At 42.8% G+C, this 25,432-nt stretch overlaps 1 protein-coding gene across 1 annotated transcript in view; it reads left to right on the top strand.

Annotated features, from left to right (window-relative positions):
• Positions 1 to 578: 578 nt before the first annotated feature.
• MYH13 (myosin heavy chain 13) overlaps positions 579 to 25,432 on the top strand; it is a 77,623-nt gene continuing 52,769 nt past the window's right edge. Inside the window, exons 1-10 of the mRNA XM_064270363.1 lie at positions 579 to 782; positions 3,233 to 3,376; positions 3,474 to 3,630; positions 6,386 to 6,413; positions 6,503 to 6,614; positions 7,639 to 7,731; positions 11,396 to 11,459; positions 11,553 to 11,651; positions 11,754 to 11,857; positions 15,395 to 15,533. Coding sequence (XP_064126433.1) covers positions 579 to 782; positions 3,233 to 3,376; positions 3,474 to 3,630; positions 6,386 to 6,413; positions 6,503 to 6,614; positions 7,639 to 7,731; positions 11,396 to 11,459; positions 11,553 to 11,651; positions 11,754 to 11,857; positions 15,395 to 15,533 — 1,144 coding nt within the window. The remainder of the gene's footprint in view (positions 783 to 3,232; positions 3,377 to 3,473; positions 3,631 to 6,385; positions 6,414 to 6,502; positions 6,615 to 7,638; positions 7,732 to 11,395; positions 11,460 to 11,552; positions 11,652 to 11,753; positions 11,858 to 15,394; positions 15,534 to 25,432) is intronic.

Genomic DNA, 25,432 nt, shown 5'->3' with positions numbered 1-25,432 from the left:
TCTTTCTATGGAAACTTAGCCACAGACCCACAGACTGTTCAACAGAGCCATTGACCAAAACAAAACTAAAACGCAACTTAGCTAAATAAGACCCAGATGGAAGCAGATGCTTCTTTCTCTTTCTGTAGAAATAATAAAAAAAACAATTGCTGTTAAATCAATTCCAACTCATGGTGACCTCACGTGTGTCAGAGTAGAACTGTGCTCCAAAGGGTTCTCCATGGCTAATTTTTTAGAAGAAGGTCTCCAGGCCTTTCTTCTGAGGCACCTCTGGGTAGACTCTAACCTACAACCTTTCAGTTAGCAGCCGAGAGCATTAGCCACCCAGGGACTCAGTAGGAATAACAGCCCCCCCCCCTTTTCTAGTAAAGTATCCCCATTAGTACACTCCTACTTGCCCACTCAGAGCCCCTCCGCCTGCCCTGGATCCCTCAGGGAAGAGTTAACCCTGGGAGCCTTTGAGTCTGGCTCCCTGTCTGAGTGGAAATAACGGGGTCGGGGCCCTTCAGCCTCAGGAGGAGTCACCCAGGCACAGGCTCAGCAGTTCACCCTGGTGTTCCCAGCCTCCCCCTGCAGTCATGAGCTCTGACTCAGAGATGGCTGTTTTTGGAGAAGCAGCTCCCTACCTCCGGAAACCAGAGAAGGAGCGAACTGAGGCTCAGAACCGCCCGTTTGATTCTAAGAAGGCCTGCTTCGCAGTGGATGATAAGGAAGTGTACGTGAAAGGTATGATCCAGAACAGGGAGAATGACAAAGTCACAGTCAAGACCCTCGATGACCGGGTAAGTGTTGATGTCTTTGATGCTACAGATGTTCTCATTTCCCTTTGGGTGGGATATTAGAAATTGCATGCTGGTCAACAGAAACCTGAAGATAAAACCAAACTTGTGTTTACTTATTCCAAGGTGAGTTAGCTGGTGAAAGGGGCTACCGCACACGCCTTTGCTCTGGCTCGTTCCTTCTCTGAGGACTTGGGCTTTGAGGGTTTTTGTGGTGTTTTTTTTTTGGAGGAAAGGAGAAGGTGAGGATGGAAGAGGTTGGGCTACTTAAAGAAGAAATCGATGCTGATTGCTTTCTGGTCTTACCAAGGAAGTCCTGGAGGCACTGCATCATTTAATGTCTAGAACTGCAGTAGACTGCTCAACTGAATAACTGTTGGACACTCGCCATGTCTAGGTCACAGAGTTGGTCACTTTGCAAACATAAGGAAAGCTAAGCGTCTTCCCCCGCAAAGTTTACCATCTCATGTAGCAATTAAGACACATATGGCAGGTACGAATTGCAGTTCACAAACTCAGGCATATGACACAGATCTTTCATCTTTTAAAATTGAACTTGACCTCTGATTCCAGCCCCTTTTCACTGACTGAGAATTTTTTTTTTCTTCAGTGATTCCTGGGACATAGGGTTGTGCCACATTTTCAGAATTTACAGAGTGCTACATTAGGGTCTCCCTGCCTCCCTGGAGGGTCTACTAGAAAACCAGACCCTGTTCCCAAAGCTTTAGGATATGCAGACTTTCTGTCTCCCCTTTTGCTACCTTGGATGTTTCTCTCTAGCCTAGGGTAGGGGGACAGAAAGGCATCTTCCCACCCAGCCCCCAAGAGATCTGGCCTATACCAACAAAGCCCCTGCCTTTTACCTCCCCTGTAAAACCCTCAAAGCTCTTCTCAGACTTAGGCTTTTGAAAAACAGGTTCTTTCTATGTCCTGCCCTGTTTTCCACCTTTCCTGAGTAATGGAGTACAGAGCCTCATGAATGCCTGAATGGGGGAGAAAAAAGCAGAAAAGACAGAGAGTAAGTAACAGAACCAGATGTTATTCAGCCATGGACCAGGATACTAGCCCAACTGTTTTAGCTATTAGAGCAGAGGTACAAAGACTTGAGGGAGCCTTGAAGAAACAGGGGAGAGAGAGCATGGGCCATGGAAGTGGTAGCACTTGAGCTGAGCTTTGAAGGTTTCTGGACATAATTTCAGTGAAGACACTCCAGAGAAAGGGACCCATGTGGGTGGAGGTATGGAGATGGAAATGCCCAGGACACACTGGTCTTTACAACCTTCCAACCTTTGTCTCAGCTCGGCACAACAAATGAGGTAAAAACAGAGCCAACCTGCCTTGGCCTTGGCTACCTGCCTTAGTTTCCTAGTGCTGCTATAACAGACATCACAAATGGGTGGCTTTAAAGAACATAAATTTATTTTCTCACAGCTCTGCAGGCTAAAAGTTCAAATCAGGATCTCGGTCGTGTCAATTCCTTCTTTGTTGGTAATCTTGGGTATTTCTTGGTTCCTTGGCATTCTTTGGTGTTCCTTGGCTTATAGATGATTTTCACATGACACCTGTCTTCCCCCTGTGAGTGTCTTTTTGTCTATTCTGCTTGTCGTAAACTCAGATGTGATAAGGTTCCATATCCTACTCCGATATGGAAACCCTGGCGGCATAATGGTTAAGTGCTACAGCTGCTAATCAAAAGGCTGGCAGTTCGAATCCACTAGGCACTCCTTGGAAACTCTATGAGGCAGTTCTACTCTGTCCTATAGTCAGAATCAACTTGATGGCAATGGGTCTGGTTTTTCGGTTTACTCTGATATACTTCATTAACACAACAAAAGAAAAACCCTACTTCCAAATAGAATCACCTTCACAGGTACAAGGGCCAAGAATTCAACACGTATTTTGGGGCATCAATCCTTAACGCCACCCTAAGCCTCACCTGACTAACCTGTGTGTTGAAGGTCTCTGTAGCTCTGCACACCTGGAGCCCACTCCTACCATATACATGGCACACTGACTGGGAGGCGTTAGATCAGAGCTGATCATGCAGGGTGACCAACCAGGTACGACGGAGCTGACTCCGACTCACGGTGACCTCAAGTGCGTCAGAGTAGAACTGTGCTCCGTAGGGTTTTTAAAGGCTGATTTCTCAGAAGTAGATCACCAGACCCTTCTGAGGCACCTCTGGGTGAACTGAAACAATCTTTAAGTTAGCAGTTGAGCATGTTAACCATTTGCATTTGTGATTTGACCAGGATTGTATTAATCAAGGACGGTTATTTATGGATCATCTCTGGGCATGGGAATGATCCACTAAATTATCCATAAATATCCATAAATTATCCATAGAATGGGGTAACGGCACCACAATACCTCACTGCTTTCATCCACCAGTAAAGCAGAGAGCAGGTCATCGGCTCTCTCATTCATCACTTATTTTTCTTCTCATCACCCAGACAATCACTCTGAACACTGCCCAGGTGTTCCCCATGAACCCTCCCAAATTTGATAAGATCGAGGACATGGCCATGATGACTCACCTGCATGAGCCCGCTGTGCTGTACAACCTCAAAGAGCGCTATGCAGCCTGGATGATCTACGTGAGCCAACCTCCCAAGCCCCTGGGGGACAAGCCCTTCATTCCAACTGTCTGGTTGGGAATAGACCATCTTCTTCCCTGGTTCTTGCTTCCCACAGACCTACTCAGGCCTCTTCTGTGTCACCGTCAACCCCTACAAGTGGCTGCCGGTGTACAACCCAGAGGTGGTGATGGCCTATCGAGGCAAGAAGCGCCAGGAGGCCCCTCCCCACATCTTCTCCATCTCCGACAATGCCTATCAGTTCATGCTGACTGGTGAGTGATCTCTGCAACCCATATTTTGGAAGTAGCTTTTAGTTAGTTACTCAACTCCATAACCCAAGTTCGATTCCCGGCCAACGCAGCTCAAGCGCGACCACCACCCATCTGTCAGTGGAGGCTTGCGTGTTGCTATGATGCTGAGCAGGTTTCAGCAGAGCTTCCAGACTACGATGGACTAGGAAGAAAGGCCTGGTGATCTCCTTCCAAAAATCACCCCGTGAAAACCCTACTGATCACAGTGTTCTGACCTGCAGCCAATGATGGGGATGGCACAGGACCGGGCGGCATTTCATTCCGCTGTGCATGGGGTCGCCATGAGTTGGGGGCCAATTTGACAGCAGCTAACAACAGGCCTTGGTCATCTCAAGGATAAAATGATCAAGGCAAACTTAGGAGATTCAGGTAATTTTACGATGGAAATCCAGGGGTGCACTATTGTCCCTTGCCAGCTGTAGCGCATACTCAGGCTAGTGATCATGCTGTACCCACACTAAGAACACCCTTTTTGGGGGGGTTGGGAACACAAGATGTCCCAAGGAACCCTGTAATATGGGCATGCTTGGAAGAGCGACTATATTAGTAGCCACTTGTGAAATGCAAAGTTGGAGAAATAGGTACAGTAGTCTCTTGTCATCCACTGTGTCACTATCTGTGGTTTCACTTCCCATGGTTTCAGTTATCCACGGTCAACCACAGTCTAAAAATATTAAATGGAAAATTCCAGAATAAGCAATTCATACGTTTTAAATTTCATGCCATTCTGAATACCATGATGAGATCTCAAGCCACTCCTCTCAGTTCTGCCCAGGCCGTGAATCTTCGCTTTGTCTGGTATATCCACGCTGTATACATTACCCACCTACTAGTCACTTAGTAGCCGTCTAAGTCATCAGATCAGCTGTAGCAATATGGCAATGCTTATGTTCAAGGAATGCTTATGTTCAAGGAATCCTTATTGTACCTAATAGTGGGCCCGGAGCACAAGAGTAGTGATGCTGGCAATTCGGATATGCCAAAGAGAAGCTGTAAAGTGCTTTCTTTAAGTGAAAAGGTTCTCAGTAAGGAAAGAAAAAAAATCATATGCTGAGGTTGCTAAGATCTATAGTAAGAACGAATCTTCTATCTGTGAAATTGTGAAGAAGGAAAAAGAAATCTACGCTAGCTTTGTTATCACCTCAGAACAGAAAAGTTACAGCCACAGCACATGGTAAGTGCTACACTTTAGCATAAGTATGTATGTATAGGAAAAAACATAGTACATATAGGGTTTGGTACTCTCCACGGTTTCAGGCATCCACTGGGGGTCTTGAGGCATATCCCCTGTGGATAAGGGGGACTACTGTATAGCATTGTCCTTTCACCTGCCTGCTTCTCCAATGTCAGGCTCCCCTTTCTCCTCTCTAAATTTCCAGGATGACAAAGGAAGTAGAGATGTGCAATACTGCCACGCCGTTGTGCTTAATAACATTTCTGTCCGTCCAACTTTCACGTGACTTGACTTAGCACAGATACAAGAAGTAGAAGCAAACATACGAGATCTTAAAGTGATTAAAAATCATCTAGTACAATGTTACCCAAACTTCAGTCATTCCTATATGACATCCGGAGCCCTGGTGGTGCAGCAGTTAAGAACTTGGCTGCTAACCAAAATGTTGGCAGTTTGAATCCACCAGCCGCTCCTTGGAAACCCCATGGGGCAGTTCTACTCTGTCCTATAGGGCCTCTATGCGTCAGAATTGACTCAAGAGCAATGCGTTTGGTTTTTGGTTATTAAATGACATTCACAATCCTTGGCATTTCTGTATATTTCACTTTAAATTGACTGAAGTTATATCGGTTTAGAGGGAAGATGAATATCATGATTGCAAACAGAAAACCAGTGTCACTTTTCACAAATAGATGATGACGGAAAAGAAAAAACCTAATGGCAAACAAGTCGTGTCCACAAATTCTAATTAGAAGCTGTTACTTACCACAAGCTCTGAGCCTGAGGCTTACTCTTTTTTTGTTGTTTTTTTTACAAAGAAATAGATAACAAGATGAGAAAGTGACAACAAGAAGCTAAAGATCTGTTAACACAAATACCTTTCACGCTTGTAGGTTTCAAAGCTCACCTCTCAAGCTGCTTATGTTGCACGTCCCACCCTTCGGGAATCTGTACGAATTGTCCCAAAGAAGATTGTTCTTGTTGTTATTGTTAGCTGAGTCGCATTCCTTCTCATGGTGACCCTACGCACAACAGGATGCAACCCTGCGCGGTCCTGTGCCATCCCCATGATTGGCTGATGATCTCACCACTGTGATCCACAGGGTTTTCACGGACTGATTTTCCAAAGTAGATTACCAGGCCTTTCTTCCCAAAACAGATTGGACAAGCCCACATCACACTGCTAGATAATGACAAAGCCAGAGCTACAGCCATTGTTCTCTGCTTCTTTTCGGATTCTTTTTAACCACCGCCAATATTGTCCCAAGGTTCCTGGGTGGGGGAAACAGTTTGCGCTAAACTACTAACTGAAAAGTTGATGGTTCTAACCCACCCAGTAGCGCCACAGAAGAAAGGCCTGCCAATCTTCTTCCGTAAAGTTTACAGCCAAGAAAACCCTATTAAGCGGTTTCACTCTGTAACACACGGGGTTGCCATCAGTCGGAATACTTAATGGCAGCAGGTTTGGCTTTTGGTTTGATTTAATGTTGCCCTGTTTTTATATTGTTGTATGTTTTGTTTCGTTTCTCTCTGTGGTTCTAGATCGGGACAACCAGTCCATCCTTATCACGTGAGTAATCCAAGTTTGCATTCCAATGACTTGGAAGCCAGTGGAGTCCTTTCTACTCTCCTTTGTCCCATTTATCTTAAAATCAACAGCGGAGAGTCCGGGGCTGGGAAGACGGTGAACACCAAGCGTGTCATCCAGTACTTTGCCACAATTGCAGTTCCTGGAGACAAGAAGAAGGAGCCACAGACGGGCAAAATGCAGGTGAGCAGGTCCATGAACCCGGAGACTTGTTGGAATAATCGTACCTTAAATGCTGGGTGAGCACCAAGTGTATGTAAGGCATTATCCTCAGCAGGGGTGCACAACACAAGATTTTGCGCCGTAGGTGTTCATGGGTAAGGCAAGAGGCATTTCCACCTAGCAGACTCAAGTTCTAATAGCAGCTCCATCAGTAATAGGTGTGTGACCTTGACCAGCTCCACATCTGCCTCTGGAGAAGGAACGCGTTAAGCCAGTGGTTCTCAAGCTGGAGCGTGCATCAGAATCACCTGGAGGACATTGTAGCAACAGAGACACCCAGAGTTTCTGATCGAGTAGGTCTAATGTGAGACCTGCTTGTTTGTACTTCCAGTAAGTTCATGATGTTCAAGCTGCAGGTCCAGGAACCACATTTTGAGAACCACTGTGTTCGCCAGTAGTTTCCAAATGCTTTGGAGCCAGGAGGATGGGCTGAGGGTGAGAGACTCGCTTTCAATAGCGGACTTCTGAGTAATATTTCTCACGAAATACCTTTTGCTACTTAAAAAAAAAAAAAAAAAATTCAAGAACCACCGTTTCTATCATATGATTTCTTGAGTCACTTTCGTTGCTGATATTCTATTTCTACTTCTGAATACAAATTTCTGTAATATTAGACAGGTCATGATACACACATTCACAGAGGTATAAGTTCTAAAAATCCATTTCTTATAATGAAATATTATCAGAGAAGAAAGGGAAATTGAGATGGAAGGGTGATGTTCCAGTTCAGAATCTGGCCTGGCCAAAAGTCACTTCAACCCTGGATCAGTAAGACCTTCACTAGGGTGGAACTTTGAAGACTCATTGGGGTGGCGATGGGGGGGATGTGAGTACCTCGACATGCCTGCATTGGCCACCAGGTTGGGCTGGTCAACTTCTCTCCCTGGACCTGCCCAGAGCACACACAACCTGACTCACCAGGGGGCTATTCCAGACAAGTAAGACAGTCCAAAGTCCTCTTTTTCCTCTTCTTGTTTGTTATTAGGGAACCTTGGAGGATCAGATCATCCAGGCCAACCCCCTTCTGGAGGCCTTTGGAAATGCCAAGACCGTGAGGAATGACAACTCTTCCAGATTTGTAAGACCCCATCCAATATTGAATTACCCACCCCTTCCCAATAACTACACCTTCTCCTCAACTGCTGTATATGAAAAATTGCCAAATAAACTATAATATGCTGGGCCTTTTCCTGCCCCTGTAGTGATTCAGATCAATCTGCCCAACTGGGATATTCTGATACGCTTTGAAGAACATGCTGACTTGTTCCTGGAAGACAGGAGAATTGAGTTCTCCTTCCTTGGTTAGTCAGTGTTACCTCACAATATCCAGAAGTCATAGGGCTTGAACTCTCACAATTAGAGGATAATTTCTTTATGCTAAAATGAGTCTTTCTATGCAAAAACATTTTAAAATGCAAATGTCCATTGGGCAATGTGTATTGACCTAGTAGCCACAGAAAACTTAGTGTGAATTAGTTAGCAGATCTGACCTCCTCTAAGTCAGGAGAAAGCCTTGTGCAAGCAGGAGAAAGACTGAACGAATTGGTAATAGGAGGATAGTGAAGATATTGAAGGATATGATTCATTCTTCGACATTTCATTTAGGATCAGCTCGACCAAAGACGGCTTTACTTCCCCACTGTCAAATAAATGAACCTCATCCCCATCCTTAATTTCACTGATCAGTGGAGGAATTACCCAGAGGTGAAGTCTTCTCTTATGCCTACAGTTGCAAAAGTGCATGAGAACGTCACACATCTCAGTAGCTGGATAATCTCAAACTCACTTCATATTGTTATCCGACAAGGTTGAAACGATTAGTGATGAGAAAGTAGATGAACCCAACAAAGACTCCCACAATGAGCCCTGGCCTTTCTTTCTTTCTCAGGACATGCCCTTTATCCCCTCACACACCTGTCTACCTGGGTGCACAACTAAATCCCTCTCCTTATGGGGGATGTGGGCACATGTTACACAGCAGAGATATGTTACCCCTACTTGGACCAAGTTCTTTATTGTGCTAATAGGGCATCAGTTTAAAGTAGAGGACAATTTCTTCAGACACTGCCTGTTACCACTCTCCTCTGTTTAGTTCACAGGCCTTCCTCTTGGCCCTGTTTTGGGATTCACAATCATTCTGTCATTCTATCCAGCTTCTACCCTCCAGTAATTATCAATGCACCTTGATTGCATATTTGATCAATTTCAGACTGCAGAAACTGGTAAAAATCTTCAGTTTCTTCATCTTTGGCATTAGTGGTTGGTGCATAAATTTGAATAATAGTCTTATTAACTGGCCTTCCTTGTAGGCATATGGATATTATCCTACCACTGACAGCGTAGTACTCCAAGATACACCTTGAAGTGCTCTTTTTGACCATGAAATGTGAGGCCGTTCCTCTTCAATCTGTCATTCTTGGCACAGTAGACCTTAGGGTTGTCTCATTCAAAGTGGCCAACGCCAGTTCTTTCAGCTCACTCATGCCAAGGATATCGATCTTCACGCATTCCATTTCATTTTTGACAACTTTCAATTTTCCTAGATTGGTATTTCATACATTCCATGTTTCAATTACTAATGGATATTTGTGGCTGTTTCTTCTCATCTTGAGTCATGTCACATCTTAATTGTGCTCATGTGGAACCCATATACACATCAAGAGGCAGTCATTCGAACAGAACAAGGGGGTGCTACATGGTTTAAAATTGGGAAAGCTGTGCATCAGAGTTGTATCCTTTCACCGTACTTATTTAATTTGTATGCTGAGCAAATAATCCCAGAAGCTAGACTATATGAAGAAGAATGTAGCATCAGGATTGGAGAAAGACTCATTAACAACCTGTGATATGCAGATGACACAACCTTACTCACTGAATATGAAGAGGACTTGAAGCACCTACTAAGGAAGATCAAAGACTACAGCCTTCAGTATGGATTGCATCTCAACATAAAGAAAACAAAAATCCTCACAACGGGACCAGTGAGCAACATCATGATAAATGGAGAAGATTTTGAAGTTGTCAAGGATTTCATTTTACTTGGATCCACAGTCAACACCCATGGAAGCAGCAGTCAAGAAATCAAACGATGTATTGCATTGGGCAAATCAGCTGCAAAAGACCTCTTTAAAGTGTTAAAAAGCAAAGATGTTACTTTGGGGACTAGGTGCACCTGACCCAAGCCAAGGTATTTCCAGTCACCTCATATGCATGTGAAAGCTGGACAACAAAAACAAGGAAGATTAAAGAATTGATGCCTTTGAATTATAGTGTTGGTGAAGAATATGGAATATACCATGGACTGCCAGAAAAACAAACAAATCTATCTTGGAAGAAGTGCAGCCAGAATGGTCCTTACAAGCAAGGTTGGCGAGACTTCATCTTATGTACCTTGGACATGTTATCAGGAGGGACCAGTCCCTGGAGGACATCATGCTTGGTAAACTACAGGGTCAGCGGAAAAGAGGAAGACCTTCAACAAGATGGATTGACACAGTGGCTGGAACGATGGGCTCAAACATAACGATTGTGAAGATGGCACAGGACCGGGCACTGTTTCGTTCTGTTGTACACAGGGTCGTTATAAGCCGGAACCAACTCTACCGTACCTAACAACAAAACAGTCTACCCCCCAGACATTTGCAAGTTGAGGACAATTTCCATGAGCTGCCATTAAGCAGCTAAAAATACTGAAGATGCGACATTCACGATTCACACGTACCTCCACTGATCCTTCACTAACTCCTTTATTAGGTTTCATTAAGCAAACATTAATTTGAGTACCTACTACATTCCAGGCTCTGTGGGTTAACAAGCAAGGCAATAGCTTTGCCCTCAAATTTTCTCACAGTTTGGTACAAAATCAGCTAAGCAGGTAATGTGAGTAGTGCATATGTGTGTGTTTCCCTTTTGGGGGGACGGAGAGTGAAATTATGTGTGTGTATGGACAAAAATAAAAAAACCAAACCCAGTGCCGTCGAGTCGATTCTGACTCATAGCGACCCTATAGGACGGAGTAGAGCTGCCCCATAGAGTTTCCAAGGAGCGTCTGGTGGATTCGAACTGCCAACCCTTTGGTTAGGAGCTGTAGCACTTAACCACCACGCCACCAGGGTTTCCGTCTGTATAGATATACACATATATATGATACGTATATACGTATGCATGATCATACATTTGTTTATAATTTCAGCTCTCCTTCCCCCAGAAAGAGGAAACCCAGGCCCAGAGTGCATCTCTTGGGAGCCTGAGAGCTAGATTTGCCTGTAGACAGCAGTATGTGAAATTGAGATGAAAAATCCCAAAACTAGCTTCCAGAGGCAAAAATGGATGTCAGACAGACAGTCCAAACAGGTTATCAATTAAAAGATTGTATGAAACCTTGAGAGTCCAGGCAAAAGAAAGCAGAATTAAAACCAAGGAGACAGTCAAGAGTGAGGTGGCCCAAGCAGAGGGTTGGAGAAGGATCTTGGGACCTTCCCTGAGCTGTTAGACCAGGGCCAGGTGCTCTGGAGAGAGCTGCTTGAGTCTTGGCTGCCTTGGCTTGGAGACCCTGAGTTCCAGGCGGAAAGAGAGGAGGGAAGTCCTCACTCTTCCTGAGAGGGTAGTCAGGAATGTCTTCTCAGAGGCATCACTACCTCCTGACTCTACGCGTCCCACCCATCTGTGGTAGTACCTGACAGAGACCTGCCACAGAACTGTATAAATCAAATAACTGTGTTTACCAACTTGCTGTTGAACAGGGGAAGTTCATTCGGATTCATTTCGGAGCCACGGGAAAGCTGGCATCCGCAGACATTGAGACCTGTAAGTCCAGACATCTGCATCTTCTATTTTACCTCAGAGACTTCTCCTGGGACCTGGCCCACACATTTTTTTTTTTTTTTTTGGGCACCTTAGATCTCTTAGAAAAATCCAGAGTGACATTTCAGTTATCCAGTGAGAGAAGCTATCATATTTTTTACCAGATCATGTCAAACAAGAAGCCAGAACTAATTGGTAAGCACTTGGGATATTGTTTATATCTTCCAAGTTGGTGTCGTTGGGAAATATACCAGAGTTAGTTGTTTGTAAGATGCTAATGGGATCTTTGTGTTTCAGACCTGCTGCTGATTTCCACCAACCCCTTTGACTTTCCCTTCATAAGTCAAGGAGAGGTCACTGTAGCCAGCATTGATGACAGTGAGGAACTGTTGGCCACTGATGTAAGTTTTTGTTTGTATATTTGTTTTTTGGTACAAATACACACAACAAAACAATCAACAATTTCGACAGTTTCTACATGCGTAATTCAATGACCTTGATTCCATTCTTCATGTTGTGTAAGCCCTACCCCTTTTTCCTAATTATTCCCCCACCATTAACACAAACTCAGCACCCCCCCAAACAAAAGCTCCCCTTTTCCCCTCCCTATCACTCCTGGTAACCCTAAGCTTTGGTTTCATGTAAGTCAGGTTATAGGGTATTTGTCTTTTTGTGACTGACTTATTTCACTCAGCGTGATGTTTTCAAGGTTCATCCATGCTGTGGCATGTATCAGGACATCATTTCTCTTTAAGGAGAAGCAATATTCCATTGTGTGTATGTACACATTTTGTGTATCCATTCATCTGTTGATGGACATTTAGGTTGTTTCCACCTTTTGGCTGTTGTGAATAGTGCTGCAAAGAACATTGGTGTGCTGGTTTCTGTTTCTGTTCCTGCTTTCCCTTCTTCTTGGGTCTATATTTCGGATTGAGATTGCTGGTTATCTTTTTTTTTTTTCTTTTTTAAAGCATGGAGTTATTGACTTCATGAGTTGAGCGTCACTTAGTGACTTAGCGAGAAAACTGAGGCCCAGGGATGCTAAGTGGTCAGACCCAAGATCTCCGAGAGCATTAGTACAGACTCCACCCCTCTCCGCCCTCCTCAGCTCCACCACAGAAGATTCCAACATAGGAAATAGAGAAAGTTCTCCAAAGCAGGCCTTCAGTTCTATTTTCTAGCATGCTAATTAGAATAACTTTTTACATTTATAAGGTTTAAAAAGAAACATTTGTCAAAAGTTTTCAGGTTACAAAATCACTCCCCATGGTTCTTCAAGAAAATTTAGAAAACACAGAAAAGCATAAAGCAGCCTCTCCATCCCTCCTCCTACCTGCTCCCTTAGGCTCCCTGTAGGTGCCCAGCTCCTTAGCACACCTGCCAGGTCTCTGGCCTTATCTTTGGGAGTATCTGCAGGGTAATAACAATAATGACAACAATAATAACTAAATATGTTGAGCGCTTACACGTGCGAGCTCTGAGCTAAGCAGCTGTGTATGCATTATCCCGTGTAAGCCTCGCTATATACCACTATTGTCCCCGTTTCCCAAATGTGGAAACTGAGTCTTAGAAAAAAATCCATAACCTGCCTGCAGACACAGAGCTTGTAAGTGTCAGCGAGTATCTGCCCAGCCCCGGAGCCTGCATTTCTAACTAAAATACACCATCTCTGAGCAACTCATCTCCACTCTCCCCTTTCCCTCAGAGGGGGTGTGTTTGTATGTGCATGTGTGCATATAGATATACACATATGAGTATATATGTGAGCGTGTGTATGTATCACATGCATACTTATTTACACACACTTACATATTATAGACATAAATATATATACTCATATATATGTGTATATCCATAATATACACACTGAACGTCCGCTGACGTTAGCCTCCTCCTCTCTCACCCCAGCTTCTCCTGGTTGAGGGTCTATGGCCAAGGAGAGGAGGAACGCCCTCTCCCCTGAGGGGTTATAGTCTTCCAGAGGGTCCCTAGGTAGTAGTGCTTTCACCAGGTTCTTTTCAGCATTCAGTAAAAAAGCGCTTTCTCTAACCTTCAGCAAACCCTCCCTAGGGCATAGCTATGGGTCCCTGAGGTAGGGTCTGGGCTCAAGGGATGGCCAGGCGTTGCTTCAGAATCCCTCCTCCCCTTCAACATTTACAGCTTTGCACTAGGTCTGCTTCTAGCATGAGTTCATCCCCCAAAGGGGTCATGACCCCGAGAGTTCCTCCCTCCTCAGTATCGCCCTGCTAATATTGCGCTACCTGATGTAAGCCACCAGCTCACGCACTTGTCCAGATACGTTTAAACTCCAGCAATGGAAAACGTTTAGGCTCACACGGCCAACCTGCTACATAATCAATATGTGTACTCCAGAGAAGGGTTTAAATCTTTACATTTAAATCTTCATAGTAGAAGATGGACAAAAAAGAAAGTTGCCATGAAGTCCATTCTGATTCATGGTGATCCATGAGTGTCAGAGTCCAACTGTACTCCATAGAGTTCTCAATGGCTGTGATCTTTTGGAAGTCAATCACCAAGCCTTCCTTCCAAGGCGCCTCTGGGCACATTTTAACTGCCAACATTTTGGTTAGGAGCCAAGTGTTTAACTGTGGTTACAAAACCAAGGTAACAGCTACTGTAGGCTTAGAGGTAACACAAAGCTAGCTCCAGTCCCAGTTTATCACATCCTGCCTGTATGATTTGGGGTGGGTTACTCATCCTTTTAGAACCTCGGTTCTTTGCCTATAAATTTGGAACAGTGAATACACCCATAGGGTTCTTGTGGGGATTTAATGAGATAACACATGCATAGTGTCAAACCCAATGCTTTGCATAGAAGGTGTTTTGTAAATGTTTGCTCCTTTCCCGTTTGAAAAATTATGGTATTATCTTTGATAGTCTTCTCTCTCAGTTCTATTATTCTTGATTCTTAACCACAGTGGAATTCCTGGATTTCAATGCCAAACTCTGAAGCTGTTGATGGATGCTAGTTCTCAGTCACTACCCATGAGATTTCTTTCTTTTTCTTTATTATGGTACAAATACATATAACAAAACACAGGACAGCTCTACATTTTCTACACGTACAATTCAGTGACATTGATTACATTCTTCAAGGTGTGCAGCTCAGTGCCCTTTCAGCAAAACCCTCCATTTCCTCCTCCCTTCCATTTATGGTAACTGCTAATAAGTTTTGGTTTCTACGTATTTGCCGGTTTCAGATAAATGAGATCATATAATCTTTGTCCTTTTTCAACTGACGTATCTCATTCAGCATAATGTTTTCAAGGTTCATCCAAGCTGTGGCATGTATCAGGACACCATTGCTCTTTATAGCCAAGTAATATCCCGTTGTACAGGTAAACCACATTTTGTGCATCCATTCATCTGTTGGTGGTTGTTTCTGACTTTTAGCTATCAAGAATGGTACTACAATGAACATTGGTGTTTGGGTTTCTGTTTGCGTTTCGCTTTTACTTCTTCTAGGTATATACCCAGGATTGGGATTGCTGGGCCATATGGTAGTTCTGTGCTCACCTTTTTGAAGAACTGCCAAACTGTTTTCACAGAGGCTGTACCATTTTGCATCTGAGAACTCAGTCTACTACTATCACACAATGCTTCCCAACAGACTCCCTCAGATACTAGTCCCCAGACCTAAGTACAATGGGAAAGGATTAGAATAAGTTCTTGTTTGGTCAAAGAAACCAGATTTTCACATTTCTCCCACTACAGTCTCTACCCACCCGCACCAACACGCTAAATTAAACAAATGGCTTTAACCTCTAATTTACCGCACCCCACCTGACACCCACAAACTTGAGCAAACACGCTCACACTCTGTCTCACAAGCTCTAAGAAAGGGGGTGGGCTCTGGCAGGAAGACACTGCTGTGGATCCCTGAGTCCTACCATGACGCTCTCCTTTTTTCCTCCCAGAATGCCATTGACATCTTGGGCTTCAGCTCAGAGGAGAAAGTCGGGATCTACAAGCTGACGGGAGCCGTGATGCACTATGGGAACATGAAGTTCAAGCAGAAGCAGCGAGAGGAGCAGGCAGAGCCGGACGGCACAGAAGGTAACTGCATCTGGGAAGAGGACTGTCTCGTAATTCTCCACCTGTGTTCATGTGTGGACTAGGCTACTTGAGATAAACTTTGTGTTCATCTCAAGAGCTGCTATTTGAAAATGGCATAGACAGAATCTAGGTTGTCCAAAGCTCGTTGTACATGCACCGGGGAGGTCCATTTATTCTGTAAAGGAATGAATTGATGAATCCTTGGGAACAAAGAAAAATATCATGCCCTTAAGTTAGTAATCACTGACGGCAATGGGTTTATTCACCATCAGTTTACCTGGCTTTCAAGGTGGGCTTTTATGAGAGAATGTTCTCTCCATGCATATCATTATTAACATCCAGATACTGTCCTATCAGCCAGGTCTCAAAGGAGGCCCTCGGTAAGGTGGCAACCAAGTTCTCTTCCCCCATCTCTTTCCCTTCCACTCCTGACATCTGTTGGACTTTGCCCTGGACAAGGACTGGAGAATACAGCATCCTCCCATAGCTCCTACCTGGATGGCCCACCATCACCCTGCCTCATCTCTAGGAGGGCAGTGGGCAGGGCCGGACAGAAGCAGGCCCTGACACCATGTGTCTGCTCATTGGGGTCATCGCTCTCATGCTGCATCCTCTGAGCAACCTGAGTCAAAGGCTGGCAACGTGGTTCCTCCACCTAACCCTGCCTTTAAGTTACACCCCCATGCTGTATCAAGCAGTGTAACTGACCCCTCAGAGGATAAAAGGGGAACTGTACCCATGACTTACACACTAGATAAATATACATAAGCTCATCACTGCCCCATAAAAGGCTAAGGCCATTTTCTTAGTCAGGGCCTTAGCAGATAGGTAGGTAGTTAGATACATAGATACACAAATACATAGGTGCATAGATGGAGATTTATTCTGAGGAATTGGCTCATGTGATTGTGGGGGTTGGCAAGTCCTCAGAAGAAGGGCTTGGCCATCTACTTCTAAAAAATCAGCCATTGAAAACCCCATGGAGGACTGTTCTACTCTGATACACATGGCATTACCATGAGAGGGAATCGACTCGATGGCAACTGTGTTTTGTTTTGGTTTGGTTTATTGGTTTTCTTTTCTTTTGTTTTTGTGTGTGTGTGTTTCCAAATCAGTAGAGAGGGAAATTCTGTCAGGATGTCTGTTTACAGTTTAGAGGCAGAATCCTCCCTCAGAAAACCTCCAGTTTAGCTTTTTGGTTATTGTTGTTGTTGTTGAGAACATATACAGCAAAACATATCAATTCAACCATTTCTACGGGTACAAGTCAGTGACAATGATTATATTCTTCAAGTTGTGCAACCATTCTCACCCTCCTTTTCTGAGTTGTTCCTCCCCCATTAGGATAAACTCACTGACCTCTAATGTTTCCTTCTAATCTTTTGAGTTGCTGTTGTCACTTTGATCCTATATAGATAGTTCTTAAAAGAGCATAATGCTCAAGGCAGACATTTTTTACTGGTTAAGCTAGACTATCGTTTGGTTTCAAGAAGATTTCAGGGCATATTTTTGGTTTAAGGTTTAAAGATTAACTCGGGGCAATGGTTTCAGGGGTTCCTCTAGCCCCTGTAGCTCTAGAAAGTCTGGAGTCCATGAGAATTTGAAATTCTGCTCTGTATTTTCCCCCTTTTGATCAGGATTTTTCTATAGAATCTTTGATCAAAATATTCAGTAATGGTAGCCAGACACCATTCAGTTCTCCTGGTCTCATGGCAAAGGAGGCAGTTGTTCGTGGGGGCAATTAGCCACACATTCCACATATTCTTCCTATCCCTGACTCTGTTTCTTCCTCTGTTGCTCTAGGCAAATAGAGACCAATTCTCATGACTTGGATAGCTGCTTGCAAGTTTTTTTTCTTTTATAATTTTTATTGTGGTTTAAGTGAAAGTTTACAAATCAAGTCAGTCTCTCACACAAAAACCCATATACACCTTGCTACACACTCCCTAGTGAGACAGCCCGCTCTCTCCCTCCACTCTTTTCGTGTCTATTTGCCAGCTTCTAACCCCCTCTACCCTCTCATCTCCCCTCCAGGCAGGAGATGCCAACATAGTCTTAAGTGTCCACCTGATCCAAGAAGCTCACTCCTCACCAGCATCCCTCTCCAACCCATTGTCCAGTCCAAACCATGTCTGAAGAGTTGGCTTCAGGAATGGTTCCTGTCCTGGAGCAACAGAAGGCCTGGGGGCCATGACCACCAGGGTCCCTCTAGCCTCAGTCAGACCATTAAGTCTGGTCTTATGAGAATTTGGGGTCTGCATCCCACTGCGCTCCTGCTCCCTCAGGGGTTCTCTGTCACGGCTGTCATGGGTTGTAGCCTGGCACCATCTAGTTCTTCTGGTCTCAGGATGATGTAGTCGCTGGTTCATGTGGCCCTTTCTGTCTCTTGAGCTCATAGTCACCTTGTGTCCTTGGTGTTCTTCATTCTCCTTTGATCCAGGTGGGTTGAGACCAATTGATGCATCTTAGATGGGTGCTTGCTAGCGTTTAAGACCCCAGACACCACTCTTCAAAGTGGGATGCAGAATGGTTTCTTAATAGATTTTATTATGCCAATTGACTTAGATGTCCCCTGAAACCATGGTCCCCATATCCCCGCCTCTGCCACGCTGGCCTTCGAAGCATTCAGTTTATTCAGGAAACTTCTTTGCTTTTGGTTTAGTCCAATTGTGCTGACCTCCCCTGTATTGTGTGCTGTCTTTCCCTTCACCTAAAGTAGTTTTTATCTACTACCTAATTAGTGAGTACCCCTCTCCCACCCTCCCTCCCTCCCCCATCTCGTAACCTCGAAAGAATGTTTTCTTCTCAGTCTAAACTATTTCTCAACTTCTTATAAAAATGGGCTTATACAATATTTGTCCTTTTGCAACTGACTAATTTCACTCAGCATAATGCCTTACAGGTTCCTCCATGTTATGAAATGTTTCACAGATTCCTCACTGTTCTTTATTGATGCGTAGTATTCCATTGTGTGAATATACCATAATTTATTTATCCATTCATCCGTTGATGGGCACATTGGTTGCTTCCATGTTTTTGCTATTGTAAACAGTGCTGCAATAAACATGGGTGTGCATACATCTGTTCGTGTAAAGGCTCTTATTTCTCTAGGATATATTCCAGGGAGTGGGATTGCTGGATTGTATGGTAGTTCTATTTCTAGCTTTTTAAGGAAGTGCCAAATAGATTTCCAAAGTGGCTGTACCATTTTACATTCCCACTAGCTGTGTATAAGTGTTTTAATCTCTCCACAGGCTCTCCAACATTCATTATTTTGTGTTTTTTGGATTAATGCCAGCCTTGTTGGAGTGAGATGAAATCTCATTGTAGTTTTGATTTGCATTTCTCTAATGGCTAATGATCGTGAGCATTTCCTCATGTGTCTGTTAGCTGCCTGAATGTCTTCTTTAGTGAAGTGTCTATTCATATCTTTTGCCCATTTTTCAATTGGGTTATTTGTCTTTTTGCAGTTGAGTTTCTGCAGTATCAAGTAGATTTTAGAGATCAGGCACTGATCAGAAATGTCATAGCTAAAAACTTTTTCCCAGTCCGTAGGTAGTCTTTTTGCTCCTTTGGTGAAGTCTTTGGATGAGCATACGTGTTTGATTTTTGGGAGCTCCCAGTTATCTAGTTTTTCTTCTATGTTCTTTATAATGTTTTCTATACACTTTATGCCATGTATTAGGGCTCCTAACATTGTCCCTATTTTTTCTTCCATGATCTTTATTGTTTTAGATTTTATATTTAGGTCTTTGATTCATTTGGAGTTAGTTTTTGTGCATGGAGTGAGGTAGGGGTCTTGTTTCATTTTTTTGCAGAAGGATATCCAGTTATGCCAGCACCATTTGTTAAAAAGACTGTCTTTTCCCCATTTAACTGTTTTGGGGCCTTTGTTAAGTATCAGCTGCTCATATGTGGATGGATTTATGTCTGGATTCTCAATTCCATTCCATTGGTCCATATATCTGTTATTGTACCAGTACCAGGCTGTTTTGACTACCGTGGCAGTATAATAGGTTCTAAAATCAGGTAAAGTAAGGCCTCCCACTTTGTCCTTCTTTTTCAGTAATGCCTTATTTATCCGGGGCTTCTTTCCCTTCCATATGAAATTGGTGATTTATTTCTCCATCTCATTAAAGAATGTCGATGGGATTTGGATCGGAATTGCATTAAATGTATAGATCGCTCTTGGTAGAATAGACATTTTTATAATGTTAAGTCTTCCTATCCATGAGCAAGCTATGTTCTTCCACTTATGTAGGTCTCTTTTGGTTTCTTGCAGAAGTGTACTGTAGTTTTCTTTGTATAAGTCTTTTACATCTCTGGTAAGATTTATTCCTAAGTATTTTATCTTCTTGGGGGCTACTGTAAATAACATTGATTTGGTGATGTCCTCTTCGACATTCTTTTTGTTGGTGTAGATGAATCCAACTGATTTTTGTATGTTTATCTTGTATCCCGATACTCTGCTGAACTCTTCTATTAGTTTCAGTAGTTTTCTGGAGGATTCCTTAGGGTTTTCTGTGTATAAGATCATGTCAACCGCAAATGGAGAAAACTTTACTTCTTCCTTGCCAGTCTGGATGCCCTTTATTTCTTTAACTAGCCTAATTGCTCTGGCTAGGACTTCCAGCACAACGTTGAATAAGAGTGGTGATAAAGGGCATCCTTGTCTGGTTCCTGATCACAATGGGAATGTTTTCAGGCTTTCTCCATTTAGGGTGATGTTCGCTGTTGGTTTTGTATAAATGCCCTTTATTATGTTGAGGAATTTTCCTTCTATTCCTATTTTGCTGAGAGTTTTTATCATGAATGAGTGTTGAACTTTGTCAAATGCCTTTTCTGCATCAATTGATAAAATCATGTGATTCTTGTCTTGTTTTATTTATGTGGTGGATTACATTGTTTTTCTAATGTTGAACCATCCCTGCATACCTGCTATGAATCCCACTTGGTCATGGTGAATTATTTTTTTGATATGTTGTTGAATTCTATTGGCTAGAATTTTGTTGAGGATTTTTGCACCTACATTCACAAGGGATATAGGTCTATAATTTTCTTTTCTTGTGGTGTCTTTACCTGGTTTTGGTATCAGTGATATGGTGGCTTCATAGAATGCGTTTGGTAGTATTCCATCCTTTTCTATGCTCTGAAATACCTTTAGTAGTAGTGGTGTTAACTCTTCTCTGAAAGTTTGGTAGAACTCTGCAGTGAAGCCATCTGGACCCGGGCTTTTTTTTGTTGGGAGTTTTTCGATTACCTTTTCAATCTCTTCTTTTGTTATGGGTCTATTTAGTTGTTCTACCTCTGTGTTAGTTTAGGTAGGTAGTGTGTTTCTAGGAATTCATCCATTTCTTCTACGTTTTCAAATTTGTTTGAGTATAGTTTTTCATAGTAATCTGATATGATTCTTTTAATTTCAATTGGGTCTGTTGTAATATCGCCCATTTCATTTCTTATTTGGGTTATTTGCTTCCTTTCCTGTTTTTCTTTTGTCAGTTTGGCCAATGGTTTATCAATTTTGTTAATTTTTTCAAAAAACCAGCTTTTGGTCTTATTCTTTCAGTTGTTTTTCTGTTTTCTATTTCATTTAGTTCAGCTCTAATTTTATTATTTGTTTTCTTCCAGTGCCTGTGGCTTTCTTTTGTTGCTCTCTTTCTATTTGTTCAAGTTGTAGGGATAGTTCTTTGATTTTGGCCCTTTCTTCTTTTTGGATGTGTGCATTTATTGATATAAATTGGCGTCTGAGCACCGCTTTTGCTGTGTCCCAAAGGTTCTGATAGGAAGTGTTTTCATTCTCATTGGATTCTATGAATTTCTTTATTCCATCCTTAATGTCTTCTATAATCCAGTCTTTTTTGAGCAGGGTATTGTTCAGTTCCCAAGTGTTTGATTTCTTTTACCATTATTGATTTCCACTTTTATAGACTTAAGGTCAGAGAAGATGCTTTGTAATATTTCAATGTTTTGGATTCTGCTAAGGCTTGCTTTATGACCTAAGATGTGGTCTATTCTAGAGAATGTTCCATGTGCACTAGAAAAGAAAGTATAGTTGGTTGCTGTTGGGTGGAGTGTTCTGTATACGTCTACGAGGTCAAGTTGGTTTATTGTGGCATTTAGATCTTCTGTGTCTTTATTGAGCTTCTTTCTGGGTGTCCTTTCCTTCACCAAAAGTGGTATGTTGAAGTCCCTACTATTATGTGGAGCTGTCTATGTCACTTTTCAATGCTGATAGAGTTTGTTTTATGTATCTTGCAGCCCTGTCATTGGGTGCATAAATATTTAATATGGTTATATCTTCTTGGTGTATTGCCCCTTTAATCATTATATAGTGTCCTTCCTTATCCTTTCTGATGGATTTAACTTTAAAAGTCTATTTTGTCAGAAATTAATATTGCCACTCCTGCTCTTTTTTGATTGTTGTTTGCTTGATATATTTTTTTCCATCCTTTGAGTTTTAGTTTGTTTGTGTCTCCAAGTTTAAGGTGTGTCTCTTGTAGGCAGCATATAGACAGATCTTGTTTTTTAATCCATTCTGCCACTCTCTGTGTCTTTATTGGTGCATTTAGTCCATTTACTTTCAGGGTAATTATGGATAGGTATGAATTTAGTGTTATCATTTTGATGTCTTTTTGTGTGTGTTGACAGCTTCTTTTTCCCACTTGATTTTATGTGCTAAGTAGATTATCTTTATATATTGTCCTTTCCTCATATTTGTTGTTGTTGATTTTGTTCCTGCTGAGTCTGCATTTTTCCCTTGTATTTTATTTTGATGAGTATGATAGTTTGTCTCCTTTGGGGTTACCTTATTATTTACCCTTATTTTTCTAAATCTATAACTTTTATTTCTTTGTATCGCCGTATCTTCCTCTCCATATGGAAGGTGTATGATTACATTTCTTAGTCCCTGTTTATTATTTTAATGTTGTCTTCTTTTATATAATAACATTGCCGTTAGCCTGTGTTGGGCTTTTTTTTTTTAATCTTGCTTTTTTTTTTTGCATTTCCCTGTCTGGGTTGACTTCTGGTTGCTCTGCCCAGTGGTCTAGTCTTGGGTTGATACCTGATATTATTGATTTTCTAACCAAAGAACTCCCTTTAGTATTTCCTGTAGTTTTGGTTTGGTTTTCACGAATTCCCTCAACTTGTGTTTATCTGGAAATGTCTTAATTTCACCTTCATATTTAAGAGACAACTTTGATGGATATATGATTCTTGGCAGGCAATTTTTTTCCTTCAATTTTTTAAATATGTCATCCTATTGCCTTCTTGCCTGCATGGTTTCTGCTGAGTAGTCCGAGCTTATTCTTATTGGCTCTCCCTTGAGGTGACTTTTCTTTTATCCCTTGCTGTTTTTGTAATTGTCTCTTTGGTTTTGGCAAACTTGATTATAATATGTCTTGGTGACTTTCTTTTAACATCTACCTTCCGCGGAGTTCGATGAGCATCTTGGATAGATATCTTCCCATCTTTCACAATATCAGGGAAGTTTTCTGCCAACAAATCCTCAACAATTTTCTCTGTATTTTCTGTTATCCCTCCCTGTTCTGGTACTCGAATCACTGGTAGGTTATTTCTCTGGATAGAGTCCCACGTGATTCTTAAGGTTTCTTCATTTTTTTTAATTCTTTTGTCTGATTTTTCTTCAGATATATTAGTACCAAGTGATTTATCTTTGAGTTCAGAAATTCTAGCTTCCACTTGCTCAGTTCTGCTCCTCTGACTTTCTATTGAGTTATCTAATTCTGTAACTTTATTGTTAATCTTCTGAATTTCTGATTGCTGCCTGTCTATGAATTTTTCCAGCTTATTAAACTTTTCATTATGTTCCTGAATAATCTTTCTGAGTCCTTCAGTTGCTTTATCTGTGTGTTCCTTGGCTTGTTCTGCGTATTGCCTCATTTTCTTCCTGATGTCTTGAAGGGTTCTGTATATTAAACTTTTGTATTCTGCATCTGGTAATTCCAGGAATGCACTTTCATCTAAAAGATCCCTGGATTCTTTGTTTTGAGAGCCTGTTGAGGTGATCATGGCCTGTTTCTTTATGTGACTTGATATTGAGTGTTGTCTCCTAGCCATCTATAAGTTATTGTATAAGTTTATGCTTGCTTACTGTGTTGTAGCTGCTTGCTTTGTTTTGTTTCGGTATACCCCTATGGGTTGCTTGAGTGAGCTAGCTTGATTATTTTCACCTTTGGAGCTCTGGTGTCCTGTCCCCAGCTGGCTAGAGCTGCTATCAGGTATATCAGTCTAGGAGTCCATTCAGTTTTCTTATATGAATTCAGCTCAGGTTTCCAGGTAGCTGATATCAAGTGTGTGGTACAGGCTCTGTCCTACAGTCTTAGAGGGACAGGGGTGATTGGCGTATATACCTGTATCTAATTGCAGCAGGGGGTCACGCTCTGAACAAGGCAGGGGGCTGAGAACCGACCCCCAAGTGTCTCTGAGGAAAACGTGTCTCTGTTCCCTAGAGCGTGCTGGAGGGTTGGCTCTGCAGAAGGACCATGGGCACCCAAAGTTTTTGTTATAAGGACTGGGAGGTACCAGTTATCCCTGGACCCCTGTCGCAGGTGACTGGGCGACCCGAGTGGAGCCACCAGTCCTTAGGTCACTGTTGTGGGTAGGTGAGGACCTTGTTTAATAGGCAAAGCAATGTCAAACGTCAAACACCTACCTCTCCACCGCACAGCTGAAATGGTTGGAGTTTGCCAGCAAGGGCCTATTCTCCCGAAATAGGCCCACACAGGTCCATGCAGAAGGGAAAGGTGCTCAAGGTCCACGGACAGTTTATGCCTGGACCTGAGCCGCTTCTGTCCTGAGCTCCCCCGCTTAATGGAGCTAGCAAATTATCTTTTCCCCCCAGTTGGAAATTTTTTCCTTCCCCAAGGCTGTGAGGACGGCTCCAGGTGCTCACCAGGGTCTATCTCAGGCCCAGGGATTCAGCCAGCAAAGCTGGCTTGGGAGGGGGGTGCTGTAAAATATACGCAAGTACTTAGCTTTTGCCGAGAGCGCCCTCCTCCTCAGGTTCTGGAGGTGTGAGTGGGCTGTGTGGCTGCTGCTTCTCCCTGAGGAAACTGTGGCCTAACACGAGTACCAGCCCGCCGCCGCCGCCGCCGCCACTCTAGGAATGGTGCCTGAGGGCTCCCCGTGATTCGGGTCCGGCAACTCCTCTCCGCTTCTGAATGGTTTCTTCCTTCCCCTGCCCCTCAGTTCATTTTCTAAGCTTGCCTTTGATGCTCAGGGCTCCCAGCTTGTCACAAATATACTCGTTTCACTTGTTTTTTCAGGTCTTTGTTGTAAAGAGGGCTTGACGGAAGCGTCTGTCTGTTCCGCCATCTTGGCTCCGCCTCTGCTTGCAAGTTTTTAACACACCAGGCGCTACCCAATAAACTAGGAGGTAGAACAGAAGCACTAAACAGGTTCTTAGGCCAGTTAACTGGAATGTTCCATGAAACCGTGACCCTAAACTTTCAAACCAAGGAGCCAAATCCCATGAGGTTTTCTGTTGTACATGAGCAGCCTCAGCTACTAGTCTTTTGTTGTTGTTAATACATCCATCATATATCCAGTTTAGCTCTTAAGGCCTTCAACAGATTGGGTGAGGCCCATGTACATTGTGGAGGGCAATTGGCTTTACTTAAAGCCAAATGATTTAAACACTAATCACACGTAAATACTTCAAAGCAACATCTAGTGTTTGACCAAACAACTGGGCACCATCGCCTAGCAAAGTTGACACATAAAATTAATTATCATAGACATTAAAAAATCATAGAGCCACGGTGCCCCCTCCCACCCTTTTGTAGTAATCCTTCTGTTCTCTACCTGATGCAGTTTGCTTCTCTATCCCAAGACTCAGGAGGTGTTATCCCAGTACTATAGCAGTTATTGAGTCTAGC

This window comes from Loxodonta africana, chromosome 18 (genome assembly GCF_030014295.1).
Source record: "Loxodonta africana isolate mLoxAfr1 chromosome 18, mLoxAfr1.hap2, whole genome shotgun sequence".
NCBI lineage: Eukaryota > Metazoa > Chordata > Mammalia > Proboscidea > Elephantidae > Loxodonta > Loxodonta africana.
The sequence above is the reverse complement of the archived record's forward strand: the minus strand, read 5'-3'. Positions and strand labels throughout refer to the sequence as shown.